The sequence below is a fragment of the Castanea sativa genome, chromosome 9, assembly GCF_040712315.1.
Source record: "Castanea sativa cultivar Marrone di Chiusa Pesio chromosome 9, ASM4071231v1".
Classification (NCBI taxonomy): Eukaryota; Viridiplantae; Streptophyta; class Magnoliopsida; order Fagales; family Fagaceae; genus Castanea; species Castanea sativa.
The window spans coordinates 38,044,336-38,061,071 of record NC_134021.1 but is presented as its reverse complement, the minus strand read 5'-3'; the positions used below and the strand labels follow the sequence as shown (position 1 = coordinate 38,061,071).

Genomic DNA, 16,736 nt, shown 5'->3' with positions numbered 1-16,736 from the left:
GAAAATGTGTAAAAATTTTCAAACTCTAACATTCAAGAGGTTCCAACCTTTATGAAAGCAAATGCAATATTATAAATGAGAATAAGCCTAATAGTATATTATGCATGGATAATATAATTTTTCTATCATTTCTTCTACTATTGCACACTTTTTCACAACTTAATGATGTAATGATCAACTGTAATTTGTGAACTATCACTTTCACATGAACTCACAATTTTTTTTTTATTGCTTGTAGTCAATCACATCAAAACTGTGACAAAAGTTGTGTTTATAGACTTTCTCATTTTCTATTGAGCCCTATACCATCATTCATGGAGGAATGATATCTCATTAAAAATAAAAATGCTAAAAATTTATCTATCAAAAAATAACATCAAATTAATAAGTTCAAAAGTTGAATTAATAATCGTATCATATGGTGTTGGTTACTTTTCTCTATCAGAAAGTATAATATTTTTTTACCAACACACACACACATATATTTTCCTTTCTCTTTTGTTTGATTTTTTTTTCTTCTTTCATATCATTTTCTTTTGGTTGTCTATTTAAAGTAATAATTACGCATTGGACCCATCACGATGGTAACATACTGTTGGGCCTGTTCAGGATTCAACCAGCGTCGATGAAACCAGCAGGCGCCGAACTGATCCGATCGCTTCAAAGACCCACCGTAGGTGTCCAGCGCAGTGGTTGGCGGCGATCTAGGCAAACTGAAGACTGCCGATGTGACAAGCAGTGGCTATCTTGCACTCCGACGAAAAATCACACCGCACCGGTATATATATATATACACACACACTATAATTTGACATATATCATATATTAGTATATATAATTTTATGTTTCAGAAGAGAGAAGAAAACTCAGACAAGGCATGAAAGCAAAAGATGCAAGGTAGAAGAAAAATATTAGGTTTTTTTTTTAATTTCTTTTTTAAATATAAAAACGGCGTCGTTTTAGTACTTGATATTAGTTTTATATCAGTTCCAAAAGATGTTTTTTTACAATAAAATTCAAATTTTTTTAAAAATAAATAAATAAAACGACGCCGTTTTAGTTGGCTTGATTTTAATTCCTATGTTTATTTATGTTACCCACCCTTCTCTTTCTCTCTCTTGTTAGTCTCCCTCCCAATTGCCTCTTCTCTCTATCTCTCTTCTCAACCTTTGTTGCTTGGTACCACCACAATCTATAGCTCGATGCCACATTTCTTGAAGTTTCACCATCTCCACTCTCCTTTTTGTCACAACATTCTCAGGAATTTCTAGTAATACTTTTGACTTCATATGCTCCTACCAGGTTTGTTTATGTATTTTATTTTTAATGGTTTTGTTTGATCTTTTATGGGTTTAGTTTAGTTTTTTTTTTTGTTGGGTTTTTTGTGATTTTAAATGGGGGTAAGTTTGAGAGAAATATTGTGAATCTGTTTGTATTTAATTTTTTGTTTTCTTTGGTTCTTTTTTTGTTTTTGGAATATTTGGATTTTTAAATGATCATGACGTGGTTTGGGGTCGTTAATTGCATTGTGTTTAGTTCCTGGGAGAATGTGGAATTAACTGAACTAACCGCATTGAACTGGTGTCTTGCACCGCACCTCGTGTAAACCGGTTACTTCTCCTCCACAGATGAGGTGCAATTAGGGACGAGGGGAAATTGCCCCTGTAGGTGTGACGCAAAAAAGCCCCAAAAACCAGCCGCACCGCAACGTGTACAACCTTACATACTGTATAAATTTATATATTTATATAAAATTTAGTCAATTGATGTTATAATTGATGAATAATTATCACTTTAAAAGGGAATAGTGTGTCACCATTATGACAAGTCCAATTCGACACTAGATCTAAGCTATACTAAAATAAGAATAGAACTTTCTTATGTGAACTTTCTTATAAACAAAAAAATCCACCTAGTAAACACCCAATAGACTCAGTTCACTCAGTGACGGTCCTACAGTAGATGCAATCGCCTAAGGCCTTAAGTATAAAAAAAGCTCCCAAATTTTAACCAATAGGGTTTTTTTATTTATTAATTAAGTCCAAATATTAGCTAACGAATAAAATAATTTTTTTATCAAATGAAAGACAAGAAAAAAATAGAGAAAAATGCATCCACAACATTTTTCATAATATTTTTACAAAAAATCATAAGTTGCAAGTTGTTACAAGCTGTTATTGATGGCAAAAATATAATTCTAGTAGTAGGTTCAAATTAGAATCAGTAACAATTTAACAATTAGGATTTGTTGTGAATAATTGAATATAGCACTTCTCAAAAAATAAAAAAGAGAGCAATACAAAAAAAAAAAAGTTTACAACATTTTTCACAATAGTTGAGTTGACTAATTTTTACTTGTTCTCATTTAGATCCACCATTAATATCATTCTTTTACTTACCACTATTAATCTACCACATCAATAGATGTGAAAAGTTTTGTCAAATATTTTGAATCTATAGACTTCTAAAAAAAAATTTACATGGTTTATGTTAATTAGTAATAATTTTGTATATAAAACAAGATAATAGAATTTAAATAATATTTAATTTTTTTAAGTTATATATATAAAAGGCCTCAATGTTAGTTTTTGCCTTAAGGCCCCCAAATGCATCAACCGCCCCTGAGCTCATGCCCACACAACACTCACTCAAACAATCTAATACAATCAAATCTGTACAATTTTCGTATCACATTGAGCATAGTTTTGTGTCATATACTTTAGTTTACACACGGAAAGCTATTAATAATTGAGCCATGTACAAGAGCATATATGCCTGGTGTCGACTCCATATAATAAACAACAAGTATTAGAAGATCATACAACATTATAATTTCCATTCAATGGTCCTTAGTAAAACCTGTGTTTTTTTAACCAATACAATTGCATATTTTTCATATCTTGTTGAGTTTGGCAAGAAAGAAGACTGTGGCTGAAGTGATGCTTGGGATGAAAACTTCATTAGGAATTACACGTGGCATTACGCTTTGCTTGATAAAAAATGCAGTTATTGGGACACCAAAGATGTAAAGGATTAAATCCTTTGCTCCACCAATGCCAGTAACTCCTGTATCAAAAATCACTTCTTTGAGCATATCTTGAAACTCATCCTTGTCCAATGGTTTTCCTTTGTTTTTGAAATGTTTCTGCAAATGATATTAACCATCTATCAGCATTTAATTTCGTAGAAATCAATGATTAACATAAGGTATAGAAAGCTTTATTGTACAGTACATAAGCATGGGCTACCATTTTTCTCAAGTGGGACTTAGTTTTTAACTTATACGATGATAAAGACAATGATCACTTGGCAGCTCCAACCTCTGTTTATTCAAACGTTTTTGTGAATTGTAGCTCATTTTAATGCGTTAAAATCCATTGATCTTGAATGTGTTTGGGTTGACAACAATTTGCAAAAGGGATCATTTCCAAGAAACTAAACCAACCCATTTTACTTCTATTTTATATTAGGGAAAAGTTTACGAATGTCCTAAGAACATTGGTTCAAGAAATATTTTTAGAAACTTTTTATAAGAGAAAAAAAGAAATTAACTTTTTTGACAATTTTATATATTTCCATAAAAGTAATATTAAAACTTTCTTTAAATGGTCCTTTAACAAATGCCCTAAAAGCACTTGTTAATCAAACTCTTTATTTTATTGATTTCTAATCAAAAAACTATTATTTTGATTATTTCTGTTATAAGAAGGTTAATCATAAATGGATAATACCCATAAAACTAAGCCAAAAATTGGGATAAGGTTGTTTACCAATCACCCATCCCAAACTCGTAAAAATAAGAGTTTTGTGTATCAAATACAATCCATAATATTGGACCAAATATCAGTTTGATTTTCCAAACGACTTGTAGAAGATTAGTTTGATAATTATTTGTTTTGTTTGTGCAAATCTTGGGCCTGAAGGACTGCTCATCAAATTTAATAACTACCGTTGCACCTACCATATTTGGATGTCCTAGAAACATACATGTAATTAATGCCACATGCAAAGAAACTAAAGAGGATCAATAACTAAGGGTCACACACAGTTCATCCACTTGCCTGTTAGGGGGGCTGGAGAGGAGGGCAAATTATCAAATTAGTGAACATATATCAATTTAAAAGGTAGAAGGTGCCTGAAGGAGTCAATTCTTACATTGTAGGCCAAGTTGAGTGTTGTGTCCTTCGGTACACGAAATTGTGTGTTACCGAGCTTTTTGTTGATATCTCTGTCAAAATTTGAATAGAATAAGCAAATTTTATCAATGCTAATGAATTCTAATATGGAAAAGAGGTAGATAATTACTCGACAGTTTCGCAAACTGCTCGAAAGAATTTAACATAGCTCATCTGCTCCGCGGTGCCTGTAAAATGTGCGTCATAGCATTTTTCTATAATTTCATTGATTTCTTTAGCCTTTACCTCACTTCCTGCATGAGAAAGTAAAAAATAAGAAGCCCTTCTGGTCATATCAATAACAAGGGTCAATTTGAAAATCTATAAATATAACAAAACAAGTAAATGGTGTTAGTAATCCACAATCTATGCATAAAAATGTTGTGCAGAAAAATGCAAGGCTGGTCTTCTACATGAGATAATTTTTCCAATTTGGACAATTTGTGAGATTTCATTCACAAAGTTGTGCTTATTACTTGGCATTTGAACGAGCCATTCTTTTCTCTAAGTATCGGAAATGATTTGCTCTTGTTGTTGATGAGAGATTAAACATCTAGAATTTTATGAAATCATGTTAGCTCCTACTGTCTTCTGCTCCAATTACTGTGGATTATGCTGACTATGTTGGGGCAATTCAATTGCACCTTGATGATCATAACATTTACTAAATTCAACTGGATAACCGACAACAAACTTTTTATACACATTGAATAATAACATTTCATAACGTTTATGTATACATTTTCCATGATCCCATCATGATGGACAATCTTAAAATAACATTCAATTCAACAATGGACTTTTTAAATACGTTGACATATATGTATGCACATTTTCCATATATTTACCAGCAAAACATCAGCTTTATCATATTTCAAAAGAATTTTTTTTTTATAAATGGAATAGGCAATATGTAACATAATTCTGCACACCACTTTTTATATAAAAGACATAGAGCTAGGGGTTATACCAGCAGCTAATTTCTGCAAAGCTCCACCCATATTTCTGCTTTCCTTTGAAGGGGTATCAGTGTCACAATAGGGATAGGGTGGCTAATTACACAGACACCAAAGGAAATTTATATGTTTTATGTGATCCAAGGAACAACAAGACTTGGCCAGTGAGAAGAGTATTTCCCATTTCATAGGCAAGAAGCAAAGTCACGATGAAGTCTTGTCAGAATAAAGAGAGGAAAGAATTTGGATAAACTATTTAATTTTATGCTCAAGGAAGGAACTACTTGCAAGTTACTGTTATTTGAGGAAATGCTTTGGCTTATGGGTTTTTTCTCTTTTTTTTTTAACTAAATAAAAAATATTGTTAGCGTGTTTCATCAAGTATCCATTTTGAAAGGAAGAGGAGTCCTAAAAAACTATAGAATTTTTCTATCTTTCTCTCTTTTATTTTTTGAAATTTTGAACGTTACTAAGATTCTTCATTGGCTGTTGATCAACCACAATCCTTCTCTTTTGTTCAAATGCAAACTTGGATATTGATTCTCTTAGGGAACATAAAAAGTAGTACAGAAAATTTGTATCCTACTCCACTAACACAAATGTTTTTCTTTATAGAGCAATGGAAAAAAAACCAGACAATGGAATATACTCTCAGTTAGAAATATCTTGAAATGTCATTTGACCTAAAAATCACTGATCATGGCATATTAGAGTTAGTAACTTAAAAAATTATAATATAAAATACTTAATTAGAATGAAATAGAAGATTATTGTTCATTTTAGATGTCATGATAAGTTATAAAGAATTACATTTTTATATCTTCTCACTCTCACACCTGATATACCATATATATGGGATATAATAACAAAATCAATTATTATAAAAGTTTAAAAAGCATTATCAAATTAAGAAACCATAGAGAAGAATCTAGGTAAAGTTAGACTTAGAGATACCCCATAATTTATAAATTTCCATGATAACTCCATAATCTAGATGTATTTTACAAAGTCCACTATGAGAAATTATTTATACTCATCGATCTTGTCCCCTGAAATGAAAACTTCTTAGATTCTCCACTGGCCGCTGGCGCTGGGTAACATAAAAAGCTTTGGTTCATGGAGCTTCGGTTTATTCTTAAGCAATGTTGGTATCAAGAGGTGCTACGTCCAAGACATTTTCACAATATTTTCACAACAAATTGTAGTTGTTATTCTATTATTAGTTTTAATTTGAATCCACAAATTAAATTACTTTTTTATTCACCCATTACTACCAATAACAACCTACTACTTATGATTTGTTGTGCAAATATTATGGACATATCATTTCTCATTAAAATAATATACGCTGCACAGGTAAAAGGGGTACAAAATTTTGTAGAGTTCTGGAGAAGTGATGGCAAACAATATTATTCTTTTTTTTTTTTTTTTTTGAGAGTGATTTACGTACAAAAACCACAACTTGATAGTTTTTGGTAAAACCATGAAAGGGATAAGGATCCTCTCCTCTCTATTTCAAAGGCCATGATACTAAGTGAATTTATTTTAGGATCTAGATTGTGTCAACTCATTTAAATTTTAACTATAGTTAAATTTAATTGTGGTTAAACTAATTTAGAGTTATCAGTTCTCTAATCAAAACTAGAATTATAAGTTTTTAAATGAGTTAGCACAATCTAGACTCTAGATTTTCTCCACTTTAAATCGTGGCCCTTAAATGGACACTTGGAAAAGGAAAGGATCCAAACCCTTGTAAAAAGTACTTGCCATCATCTACACCACTTCCTAATAAGAGAATAGGGAATATTTACAACATTTTTACAACAAATCATAGGTGGTTAGTTGTTATTGGTTCAAATTTGAACTTAATACTAAGATTACTTTTTTGCCCCAACAATAACAACCAGTAACATCCTGCCACTTAGGATTTGTTGTAAAAATGTTGTGGACATATCATTTCTCATTTAACAAATACTCTAAGAGTATTGATTTAGTAAGTATTTTTGTAAACTTTTTATAAGGAAAAAAAAGAATTATTAATTTTGTTAGCTACTTTTCATAGCTGAACCACCACCAACAACAACAACAACTATAAATAATTTTCCCATTTTATAAATCATGTCAAAAGTGTGAGGGTGCCAAACCATGCCATTTTTTTTTTTTTTTAATGTTAAGCATGGCATGGGAAAGCTATGTCACATTTATGAGTCACTAATATTTTTGTACATGCTAAGTTATATTTTGCCATACACACTCTAATTGAAACATTTCATAATTATAATTAAAATCATGTTTCAAAAATATGATTTCAATTATGTTTGCGTATCTCTTACATATAATGTGTAATTATCACCACCTTTGTAAGTTCAGAGTTAGGGGAGGGGGAAGGGGTAATTAGAGTCAAAGTCATACTTTTTGTTTATATAATTAATTTGGACGTCTGTAGAATCTGGATGTCACACACCCTCGTGGAGGATGGTACTTTTGCGGAGCATAGCGCCTGGAGGTACCTTAATTGACAAAGAGACAAAGTGTGCTTGCGATGTAGTCCCTCCTGGTTCGCTTTTTTTTTTTTTTTTTATGGGGGGTTCGCTTCAAAGTTCAGACATATTAAAAGATGTAAAGCAATCTTCTTAGGACAATGTTTTTGAAGTACTACTACAAACTTATAAACAATTTTTGCCACAATTTTTATATATGACTAGCGACCACTTGTGATTTTCACATTACCCTACTTTTTTTTCTTTTTCTTTTTGCTACTCAAAGTCAGTCACATGAAAAGGTTGGTAACAAAAATTATGAATTTATTTGTGGTACTATATTTTTTTTGCTTAAAATATTATTTTTCATGATATATATATATATATATATATATATATATATATATATATATATATGTAATGAGAGGTGCTACGTCCACAACATTTTTACAACAAATAATAGGTGGTTAGTTGTTATTGGTTCAAATTTGAACCTAACACTAAGATTACTTTTTTGCCCCAACAATAACAACCAGTAACATTCTGCCACCTAGGATTTGTTGTAAAAATATTGTAAAAATGTTGTGGACATATCATTTCTCATATGTAATTGTTTGTTGAGTGGAGAAGTAATTTTTAAGCTAAATTACACTTTTAACCTTTAAAGTTAGGGATTATTTTTATTTTGACATTTTATATTTGATTTTGTTTACATGTTGTTCATTTCAATTCGTAAGTTGACCTTTGAGAATGAATGAAGTCAATAATTGGGCATTGATGAAGAAACATCTTCCTTTTATTGATTTCGATAGTCAAAACCTAATAATAGCTTAATTTTGCATATTTATATCATTATTAGAAAGCATTATCATAATTATTTTGAGTTAATTAATGCATTTTATATTAAGGTTTGGAATAATATTATATAATTAATTTTTTGCTTAAATGAATTTAAATGCGTGAATGTCTTTTTTACAAAGGAATGAAATTAATTGAGTGAATTTGTACAAAAAAAAAGGTCAATGGACTTTATTTATACAAGGGTCATAATGAAGTGACATAAATTCAACTCAATTAAATTTGAGTCCAATTGGATTATAGAATCAAAGGAAATTTGCACCGAATCAAAGTCGAATTCTTATTAGGATTCCAGTTTGCCCTCCCAATAGCATTTTGGGCATAACTTTCAACTTCGATATTCAATTGAGATGATTCAAGTTGGGTTGGAAAGATAACTTAAAGGCTACAATTTTGTAGTTTACCAAAAGTCTGAATTACGACTAAATGAGGTAAAAATGTTAGTTAAATGAAGCTTGAAAACTTAGGATTTTCTCCAAACATGAATCCAACTTGTAATAGGAGTACTTGCAGGGAGGGGCCAAGGGGTTAAATTTTCAAATTTTCCATTTATAATTACTAATAAAATGGGAAAAAATTATAATTGTTAGGGAAATTAAAAAAAAAAACTTACTAGCCCCCAGATTCTGAGATAAGAAAATATCCATAAAAATAATAAATAAAAATTTTAATTGAAACAACCCAATAAAATACAATTTGACCCATAATCTTTACAAATCCAAGCACCAAAATCTCAAATCCGCAATATAAAGAAAAATAATCCCTTCGAAATTAGGATTCCTCTTTTATGTAATTCAGGAGTAAGGACTCGTCCAAAAAAAGAAAAAAAAAAAAAAAATCTAACACACACACACACACACACACAAAACTTAGCCTCCACAAGTCATGTTTTGCCACCTCAACTCACTGGTTGTACTCCACTAAAGTGCCGCAGTTGTATCTCTCTCTGATGCTATGTTTTATCTATCTATACTATTATTTAAGGGACTTCCCTATTTGGACCAGATTTTTTTTTGTTACAAAATACCCTCAACACTTCTAGGTTTAAGTAGAGACAAAACTAAAGGATAGTCAGGTAAAAATACATGCCTAACTTGCACTAAAACATTGCCAACAAAATAGTATTTCATACCCAAAAACTACTTTGAATAACTCCACTCTTCACGTCTTTTGCAACTTTAGAAACTACCCACTACCATTACTTTCAAGAAACTACAAAACTTGCAAACTATTGCTACCTCACCTATTCAATTTCTCTTCCTTATCCATTGATTATAATATTTTCATTATTTTCCCTCCTCATCCTAGGCATGAAATACTCATCCACAATCCTCATCTACTATTGCAATTAATTCAATGCCTTCTATTAACTTTTTCCACTTCATTGCATTATAGGTTATGTGCCTTTGTCACATTTAAAGTTATAATTTGTTCTTTGCCTTGCTTTTAATATTCTTCTTATAAAATAATAAATAAGATCTTTTATTATCATCTCTTTTTGGATTTGCAGAGACATAGATAGAAGTGTGCATAAAGTGTTGTTTACCATAGGTGAAATAAAGGTTCCTTAAACAAACTCCTCGGGTTGAGGAAGTCTAGTGGGATTGTGGAGGAACAAATGAATGGTTGGAGAAAGTCAAATGATGAGGTTGAGATACTTCTCTACTAAGAAAATGTTTGTTTCAGAAGTACTTCCTTCACTCGTGTAGTGGAAGAGATTCTAGAGAATGCATCAATTTTGATAGGCCAAGAATATATTGACCCCTTATAATAAATTAATTGATTAATTAGCTAAGTTAATTAATTAATCCAATTAACATGCAAAACGCGTGGTAGCACAAACAAATCACCAAATAACTAAATGCAGCGGAAATTAAATTTGACACGGGTGATTTGTTTACGAATGAGGAACACCACCAAGGCGAAACCCCAACGGGTGATTTTAAGGTCACTCCCGAGAATCCACTATTATCAAAACAAGCGGTTACACGTAAAGGAATCTCAGTACCTTATACCAACCTACAGTTGAACATTGGTAACTAACCAATAGATGCGCAGATCTCAGTACGCGACTTAATCACCAACTTGAGAAAGATGTTGGCTACAAAGTTCTTCAGTTCATCAACACGATGAAGATCACGAAGTTTCTTGGTCACAAAACCCAACGGCATACAAATGCAATAGCTTCTTCAAGAGAAAGATGAACTAAGGCAAATCCTGTCTCCGATCACAATTTGCATGAACAATACTTTGCTTCACACTCGCACAACTGTGTAACCTTTAATGGCCCTTAAAATAATCTTTATATATGTTTAGGGTTGTGAGAAAAGAAAACTTAAACATGTACTCACGGATTAAAATGAAATCAACACTAAAAATCTTATTTTCATAAATCTCGATAGATAATTTATCTATCAAGCAGCTGTCGAGTATCAAGCTAAAACTGCCTTTTAAATCTCGATAGATTTTATCTGTCGAGCTAGCTGTTGAGCTTTAAAATCCAACACTTCTTTACTTGATTCTTGGACAGATCTGCATGGCTTTAACACTTGAACTTGAAATCTTATTTCTTGAAGTATTAAACACATCCTAGAACTACTCCATTACAAGTAAAGTGCGTTTTGTCAAAGGATTAGCCAATTCTATATTGACATATGTTCCTAACATGATTCACATATGTCTTAATAAAATTATTTTTTTTAATAATCTTGGTCTCTATAGCCAGACAAACCAAAAAGTCCAGAACACATGATTTATATGATCTACTAGGGGTGTGATGAGTGTTATACGTTTTGGATGAAATAATTTTTCTATCACACCCCTAGGTATTTTTGTGATTGGAAAATATAGTAATATCAAATTCTAATAGATGCAAATTATTAACTTTTACATTGTATCTAAAATATATTAAAAAAAAAACCACTCATGTTTTCTAAAATATATTTAAAAAAAAACCACTCATGTTTTCTTTAATTCTTGTTGTTTTGTTCAAAATTCAAGTATGAGTTCTATTTGAACTCAAATTACTTTTCCAAAACTCGAATTGATATTTTTTTTAAAAAAAATAGTTGAATGCTGACTAAGAATTTAGGGGGGGGAAACTTATTCTTTTAACGTGATTTAGAGTCTGAAAGAAAAAAAAAAAAATCTTTTAACTCCCACATAAAACAGTGCCTACATAATAGGATCACACTTTTTCAAACTCTACTTCAAATATATTTTGTTTGTATAGGTATACGTTTGTTTTTATTTGATTACAATATTATGGTAGAATTTGGTTTATATTTGACTTCCTTACTTTCTTATCATTATTCTTTGATATCATTATCTTATCTTTTCCTTTCTTTTTTAATCTTTTATTTTCTTCATTTGTTCTTTGATGAGTTTTTAATATTTTCTCTAATTAATGAGTCTTTTTTAATGAGTGGGAATGATATATATTTTTTTCTTTTTTCTACTAACCACACGTTTTTTACATTGTATTAAAAAAAAAAAAACACTCCCACGTTTTCTTACATCCTGTTATTTTGTTCAAAATTCAAATATGAGTTTTATGTTAAAAAATTTGATTCATTTAAATTTGGGTTTTTTGCGTTTGTCAAGGGGTGTTATGTGTTTGTCAATTATTGATATAGTTAAGAGTGATACTAGCATCTGAGTATGTGCGTGAGGCTCTTCTATTTTTTTGGGTAAAGATTAATAATTTGCATCCATTATAATGTGGAATTACTACATTTTTCAATCACAAAAATACTAGAAAAACACATGTTTGTATCTCATACAAAACATACGCAGCGAAAAATTAACGAATCTACTTCATTCGCAATTGATAACATGTACTATGTAAATTTCAGAATTCAAGAACAAGAGAGCGTACCTTGGTGCAATGAAATTCAAAACCAAAGATCAGAAGTACTTGAGAACACTTTTAATCTTCACTTCAATTCCACTTTACGCCCAAGAAATGTGGTCTCTCAATTAGTTTCCAAAGGAAAATAAGAGAGTGGCTTACACTCACATACATATCATTTCATTCCTTGTTCAACACTTAGGAAAATTTGTATGTTTCTTCTCTTTTATTTAACTAATTATCTAATTGGGCGAGTCTTTTGGGCCATTACAATTGGGCTTTAGTGTGTGGTTTGGAGTGAGGCCAAAATGGAATAAATAAGACTCTACCTCCAATAGCCCTTAGGCTTTTCTGTCAACTCTTGACAAGTCCAATGGTACTATTAATTATATTTAATACCACTATATAAATATAATTGCACTATAGGCCTTATTAACAAATTATATCCCAAAACTTTATTATACATACAACCCCTTCATTAAATATTCGTAGCAATACAAAGTCATGAATGTTGATTACCACTTTGAAAATTTCTACATCTTAATCCTTAAGTACCTGGTTTAATCCTTTAAGTTATTCATCATATATTGATGAAATCCAATTTCATAAATATATATTTTCGTACCTCCTTACTAAAGTGGTTAGGCCTAACACTTTGAATAACCAAATTCATTAAACTTATCTCAAGAGAATATTTTATATCTCTGTTAAAATATTATGAATTCCATCTTAAGAATATATGTTCCATCAACACTAAAGGTAGCTGCCCAACATATTGAGATTTTGATAGTGACTTAAGATCTCACTCCTAATATATCAAAGTAACTTACACTTCATGATCAGGTCCATTATTCTCTCAAGATTTAGAGTTCATGTAAATAGAAATCGTGAGATTTATTATTCATTTGACAGTCATTAGGAGAATAATAAATCTCACAAGCGGTCCAATTCAATATATCTTAACTCTTAAAACATATCAACATATCAACTAGAGGTCTCCACTTCCATGATCAAGACAAATCATCTTAATTGATATGTTATAGTCTTCGCAGATGAAATGCCAAATTTCATCATCGACTACAAACTAAAATTCTAAGTTTACAAAGAACTTGTGATCTATATCTTCTGTGACTAGATCACATACTATGCATCTCTTGGACTATATGATAATGTCCAAATATTCATGTTACAATTATTTTAGATAATAATAAAACAATTTTATTAATCACAACATTAAGTCATACATAATGTCATACATAGCATCATACAATAAAATTTAAATGGCACATATCCTAACAAAAAATACTTAGGAGTGTGATAAGTGTTATGCGTTTGTACCAAATATTAAAATTATGGCGAAAAACTCATTTTTGTCTCTACATTTTCACGCAATTCCCACTTTAGTCCTTATCTTTTTTTTTCTCCGCTTTTAGTCCCTATTTAGAAAAACGCCTTTCATTTTAGTCATTTCCGTCAGTGTCCTAACAGCAAAATCCTACGTGGCAGACGGAACTATTAAAATAATAATAAAATTTTTTATTTTAGCATTAAAAAATGCCAATAGGTTGGTGGTGCAAATGGGTTGGGTGGTTGAAGGGTTAGGCTTTGGCTGTGGCAATAGGTTTCGCCTATGATTGGTGGTGATATTTGGTGGTGGCCAGTGGGGTTGGTTGTTTGCTTCTAACTGGGTTTGTGTTTGTTGCTTTTGTGTTTGGTTGACAAAGAAGATTTGTTGCTAGGTTTGTGTTTATGTTTTTGTTCTTTCTGGATCAGTTTGTGTTTGTGTTTGTGTTTGGTTGACAAGAAATGGTAAGAAAATACTAGAAAATCTGGGCATGTGTTCTTATGTGGATCTATAGTTTAATTTTTTGTTCTTATTTTCTGGGTTTGTGATTTTTGAATTTTAATTTTGTGTTCTTAGATCTGGGTTTGTGTTCTTATTGTTCTTATTCAAGATACACTTAGATCTCAATTAATTTGATTTTTGCTTTTTATTTCTGTTTTTAATTTTTTTATCTAGTTAATACTAATAAATTAATGTTTTTTTTTTAAGTTTAGATGTTGACATGGCATTTTTTAATGTTAAAATAAATTTTTTTTTATTATTTTAATAGTTTCGTCTGCCACATAAGACTTTGCCGTTAGGGCACTAACGGAAAGGACTAAAATGAAAGGCATTTTTCTAAATAGGGGCTAAAAGCGGGGGGGAAAAAAAGATATGGGCCAAAGTGAGAATCGTGTGAAAATGTAGGGACGAAAATGAGTTTTTTACCTAAAATTATTAGCCTTTCTCCATGCATAAAACTCATCACACTCCTAAATATTTTTGTGATTGAAAAATATAGTAATTCCAATTTATAATAAATGCAAATTATTAATTTTTACTAAAAAAAATAGAAAAATCTCTGAGCACGCGCTCACCTAATACTGTTTATTCACCCGCATGGTGAGAGGCTAATACTGTTTATTCTCTTATTGTCATAGAAGACACGTAGTTGATATTTGTGGTATATTGTGTTTATTATATGTAAAGTATACATGAGTGGTTAACAGCTAGCATCTTTTTATAGTCTACAACTTTTATTTTATTTTTAAATTTGATATTTGTGGCTGGCTTGTTATGGTTTATTTGATGTTTATATTTGATTACAATGGTTTGAGTATTTTTTTTATTCTCCTGAATAAGCTATTTGTATTTGCTTGTTTATTATATTGTATAATTATATTTGATCAAGTAGCATGTATAATTATTTTATTGAGACAAATTTACACCTCAATTGTTTGGTTTTGTCTAATTGCACATATAGAAATTATTAAAAAAAGTAGTTTAGAATCAATTATAAATTTCCACAAGCCTTATAAATTATTTAATACTTTTTTATATTAATTTAACTTGGCTCTCCAAAGAAATATTTCTAGCTCCGTTATTGATTACTTGACATATTTAAATGCTCTTTAGGGTGAAAGTAGCTATCCTAGAACGAAAATTAGGTTTTCTTAAAGTTTTTTTTACAATTTTTGAGTTTTCTTTGGTGTAATGGCTTGCTAGAAGCCTTGCTAAGGCAATGGATGAAACCTAATTGTTTTTTAGTATGTTATTAACAATTATTTTGTGGTTTAAAGCTTATGTTCTTGTGTTTTTTTTATTGATTTACTTATCTAGAAAAGTGTTTAGTTCTGTATAATTCTTTGATTTAGCGTAAACTTTGGGCACATTAACTACTTAGCATTCCCTACAAATTAATTCATTAGTTTGTTTTGCTTAAAATCAATCTATTTCATGAAACTACCTAAGAAAATTAATTTTTGAATTCTTATTGATAAATTATCCTATTAAGATCATCCTTTGTATGAATTTTAGTTGAATTATAAAATAAATATTGTTAAGTCTATCAATAGATGTGTTGTGTGTTGTCTTTTAAGTGCATTAGATAGTGGATTGGTATTTTTTTTTAAAAAAAAAACTCAATTTGCATCTTTTAAACTCAATAGATGTGATGTGTTGTCTTTTGAATGCACTTAAATACCAATCCACTGTCTAATGTTTATGGAGTGTGGGGGGTAAGGACCGGGGTTCAAGTCTCTAGGAGGGAGCTTCACACATATATACACTTAGATTAGGCTAGAGTAGAATTCTATCTTGTATCAAAAAGACAAATCATGAATTTTTCACAAAAAAATAATGAGATTTTTTTATCAATGTTAGGAAAGATTTGCTTAGTGCTTGTCCACGTCATGGCTATACAACTTGGCGTATAATTAGTTTTTTTCTATGAAATTTTAACTCCAAGAATGCGCCAAATTGTAGAGATGATATGCGATTGAGAGTTTTTTAATAAAGATTCTAACGAGGCTTTCGACTATTTTGATCTCTTAGATGAGAATGTCCAATCTTGAGATACCATTGATACCTCAAATAGGTCTAGACCATCTACCAACCCTTTTGGGGGTGGTAAGTACCAACTTAGGGAAGATGATGACCTTAGTACTAGGGTGGCTAGTCTAATTAAGAAACTTAAAGCCATGAAATTAAGAAAGGTCAATAGAGTCACTACGGTACCTAAAATTGATAAGGTTTGTAGAATTTGTGAGATCATCAAACACGCTACAAATGAATTTCCTACAACTTTAGCTTTTAAAGAGGTGTTGCATGATCAAGCAGATGCCACGAACATGGTGAAAAAATCATACCCTTCACCCTATTCAAAAACTTATAATTTAAGTTTGAGGAATCACCCAAATTTTAGTTGGAGGAATGATAATGTGGTTGCACCTCCTACACATGGTTCTTCTAATTTTGTTTCCTACAATTCCCCTCCAAAGAACGATTTTGAAGACACTTTGCAACAATTCATGCAAACTCAATCCACCATTAACAATCATAACTCATAAGTCATAAATAACATTAGGAGTAGTC

General features: G+C 30.7%; 1 protein-coding gene across 1 annotated transcript; it reads right to left on the bottom strand.

Moving 5' to 3' along the window:
• Positions 1–2,650: 2,650 nt before the first annotated feature.
• LOC142611049 (uncharacterized) lies at positions 2,651–5,276 on the bottom strand. The gene is made up of 4 exons (XM_075783062.1): positions 5,146–5,276; positions 4,306–4,429; positions 4,156–4,228; positions 2,651–3,145 (listed from the first exon to the last, which is right to left on the bottom strand). The coding sequence occupies exons 1-4, from the start codon at positions 5,174–5,176 to the stop codon at positions 2,894–2,896; spliced, it is 480 nt and encodes a 159-aa protein (XP_075639177.1). The 5' UTR covers positions 5,177–5,276; the 3' UTR covers positions 2,651–2,893.
• Positions 5,277–16,736: the final 11,460 nt, after the last annotated feature.

Coding starts and splice junctions, on each gene's coding strand:
- LOC142611049 (XM_075783062.1), bottom strand. CDS start 5,176: ATGGGTGGAGCTTTGCAGAAATTAGCTGCTG. Junction 4,430..5,145: donor TTTGCAGAAATTAGCTGCTG/GTATAACCCCTA, acceptor TTTCTCATGCAG/GAAGTGAGGTAAAGGCTAAA. Junction 3,146..4,155: donor CACTCAACTTGGCCTACAAT/GTAAGAATTGAC, acceptor TATCATTTGCAG/AAACATTTCAAAAACAAAGG.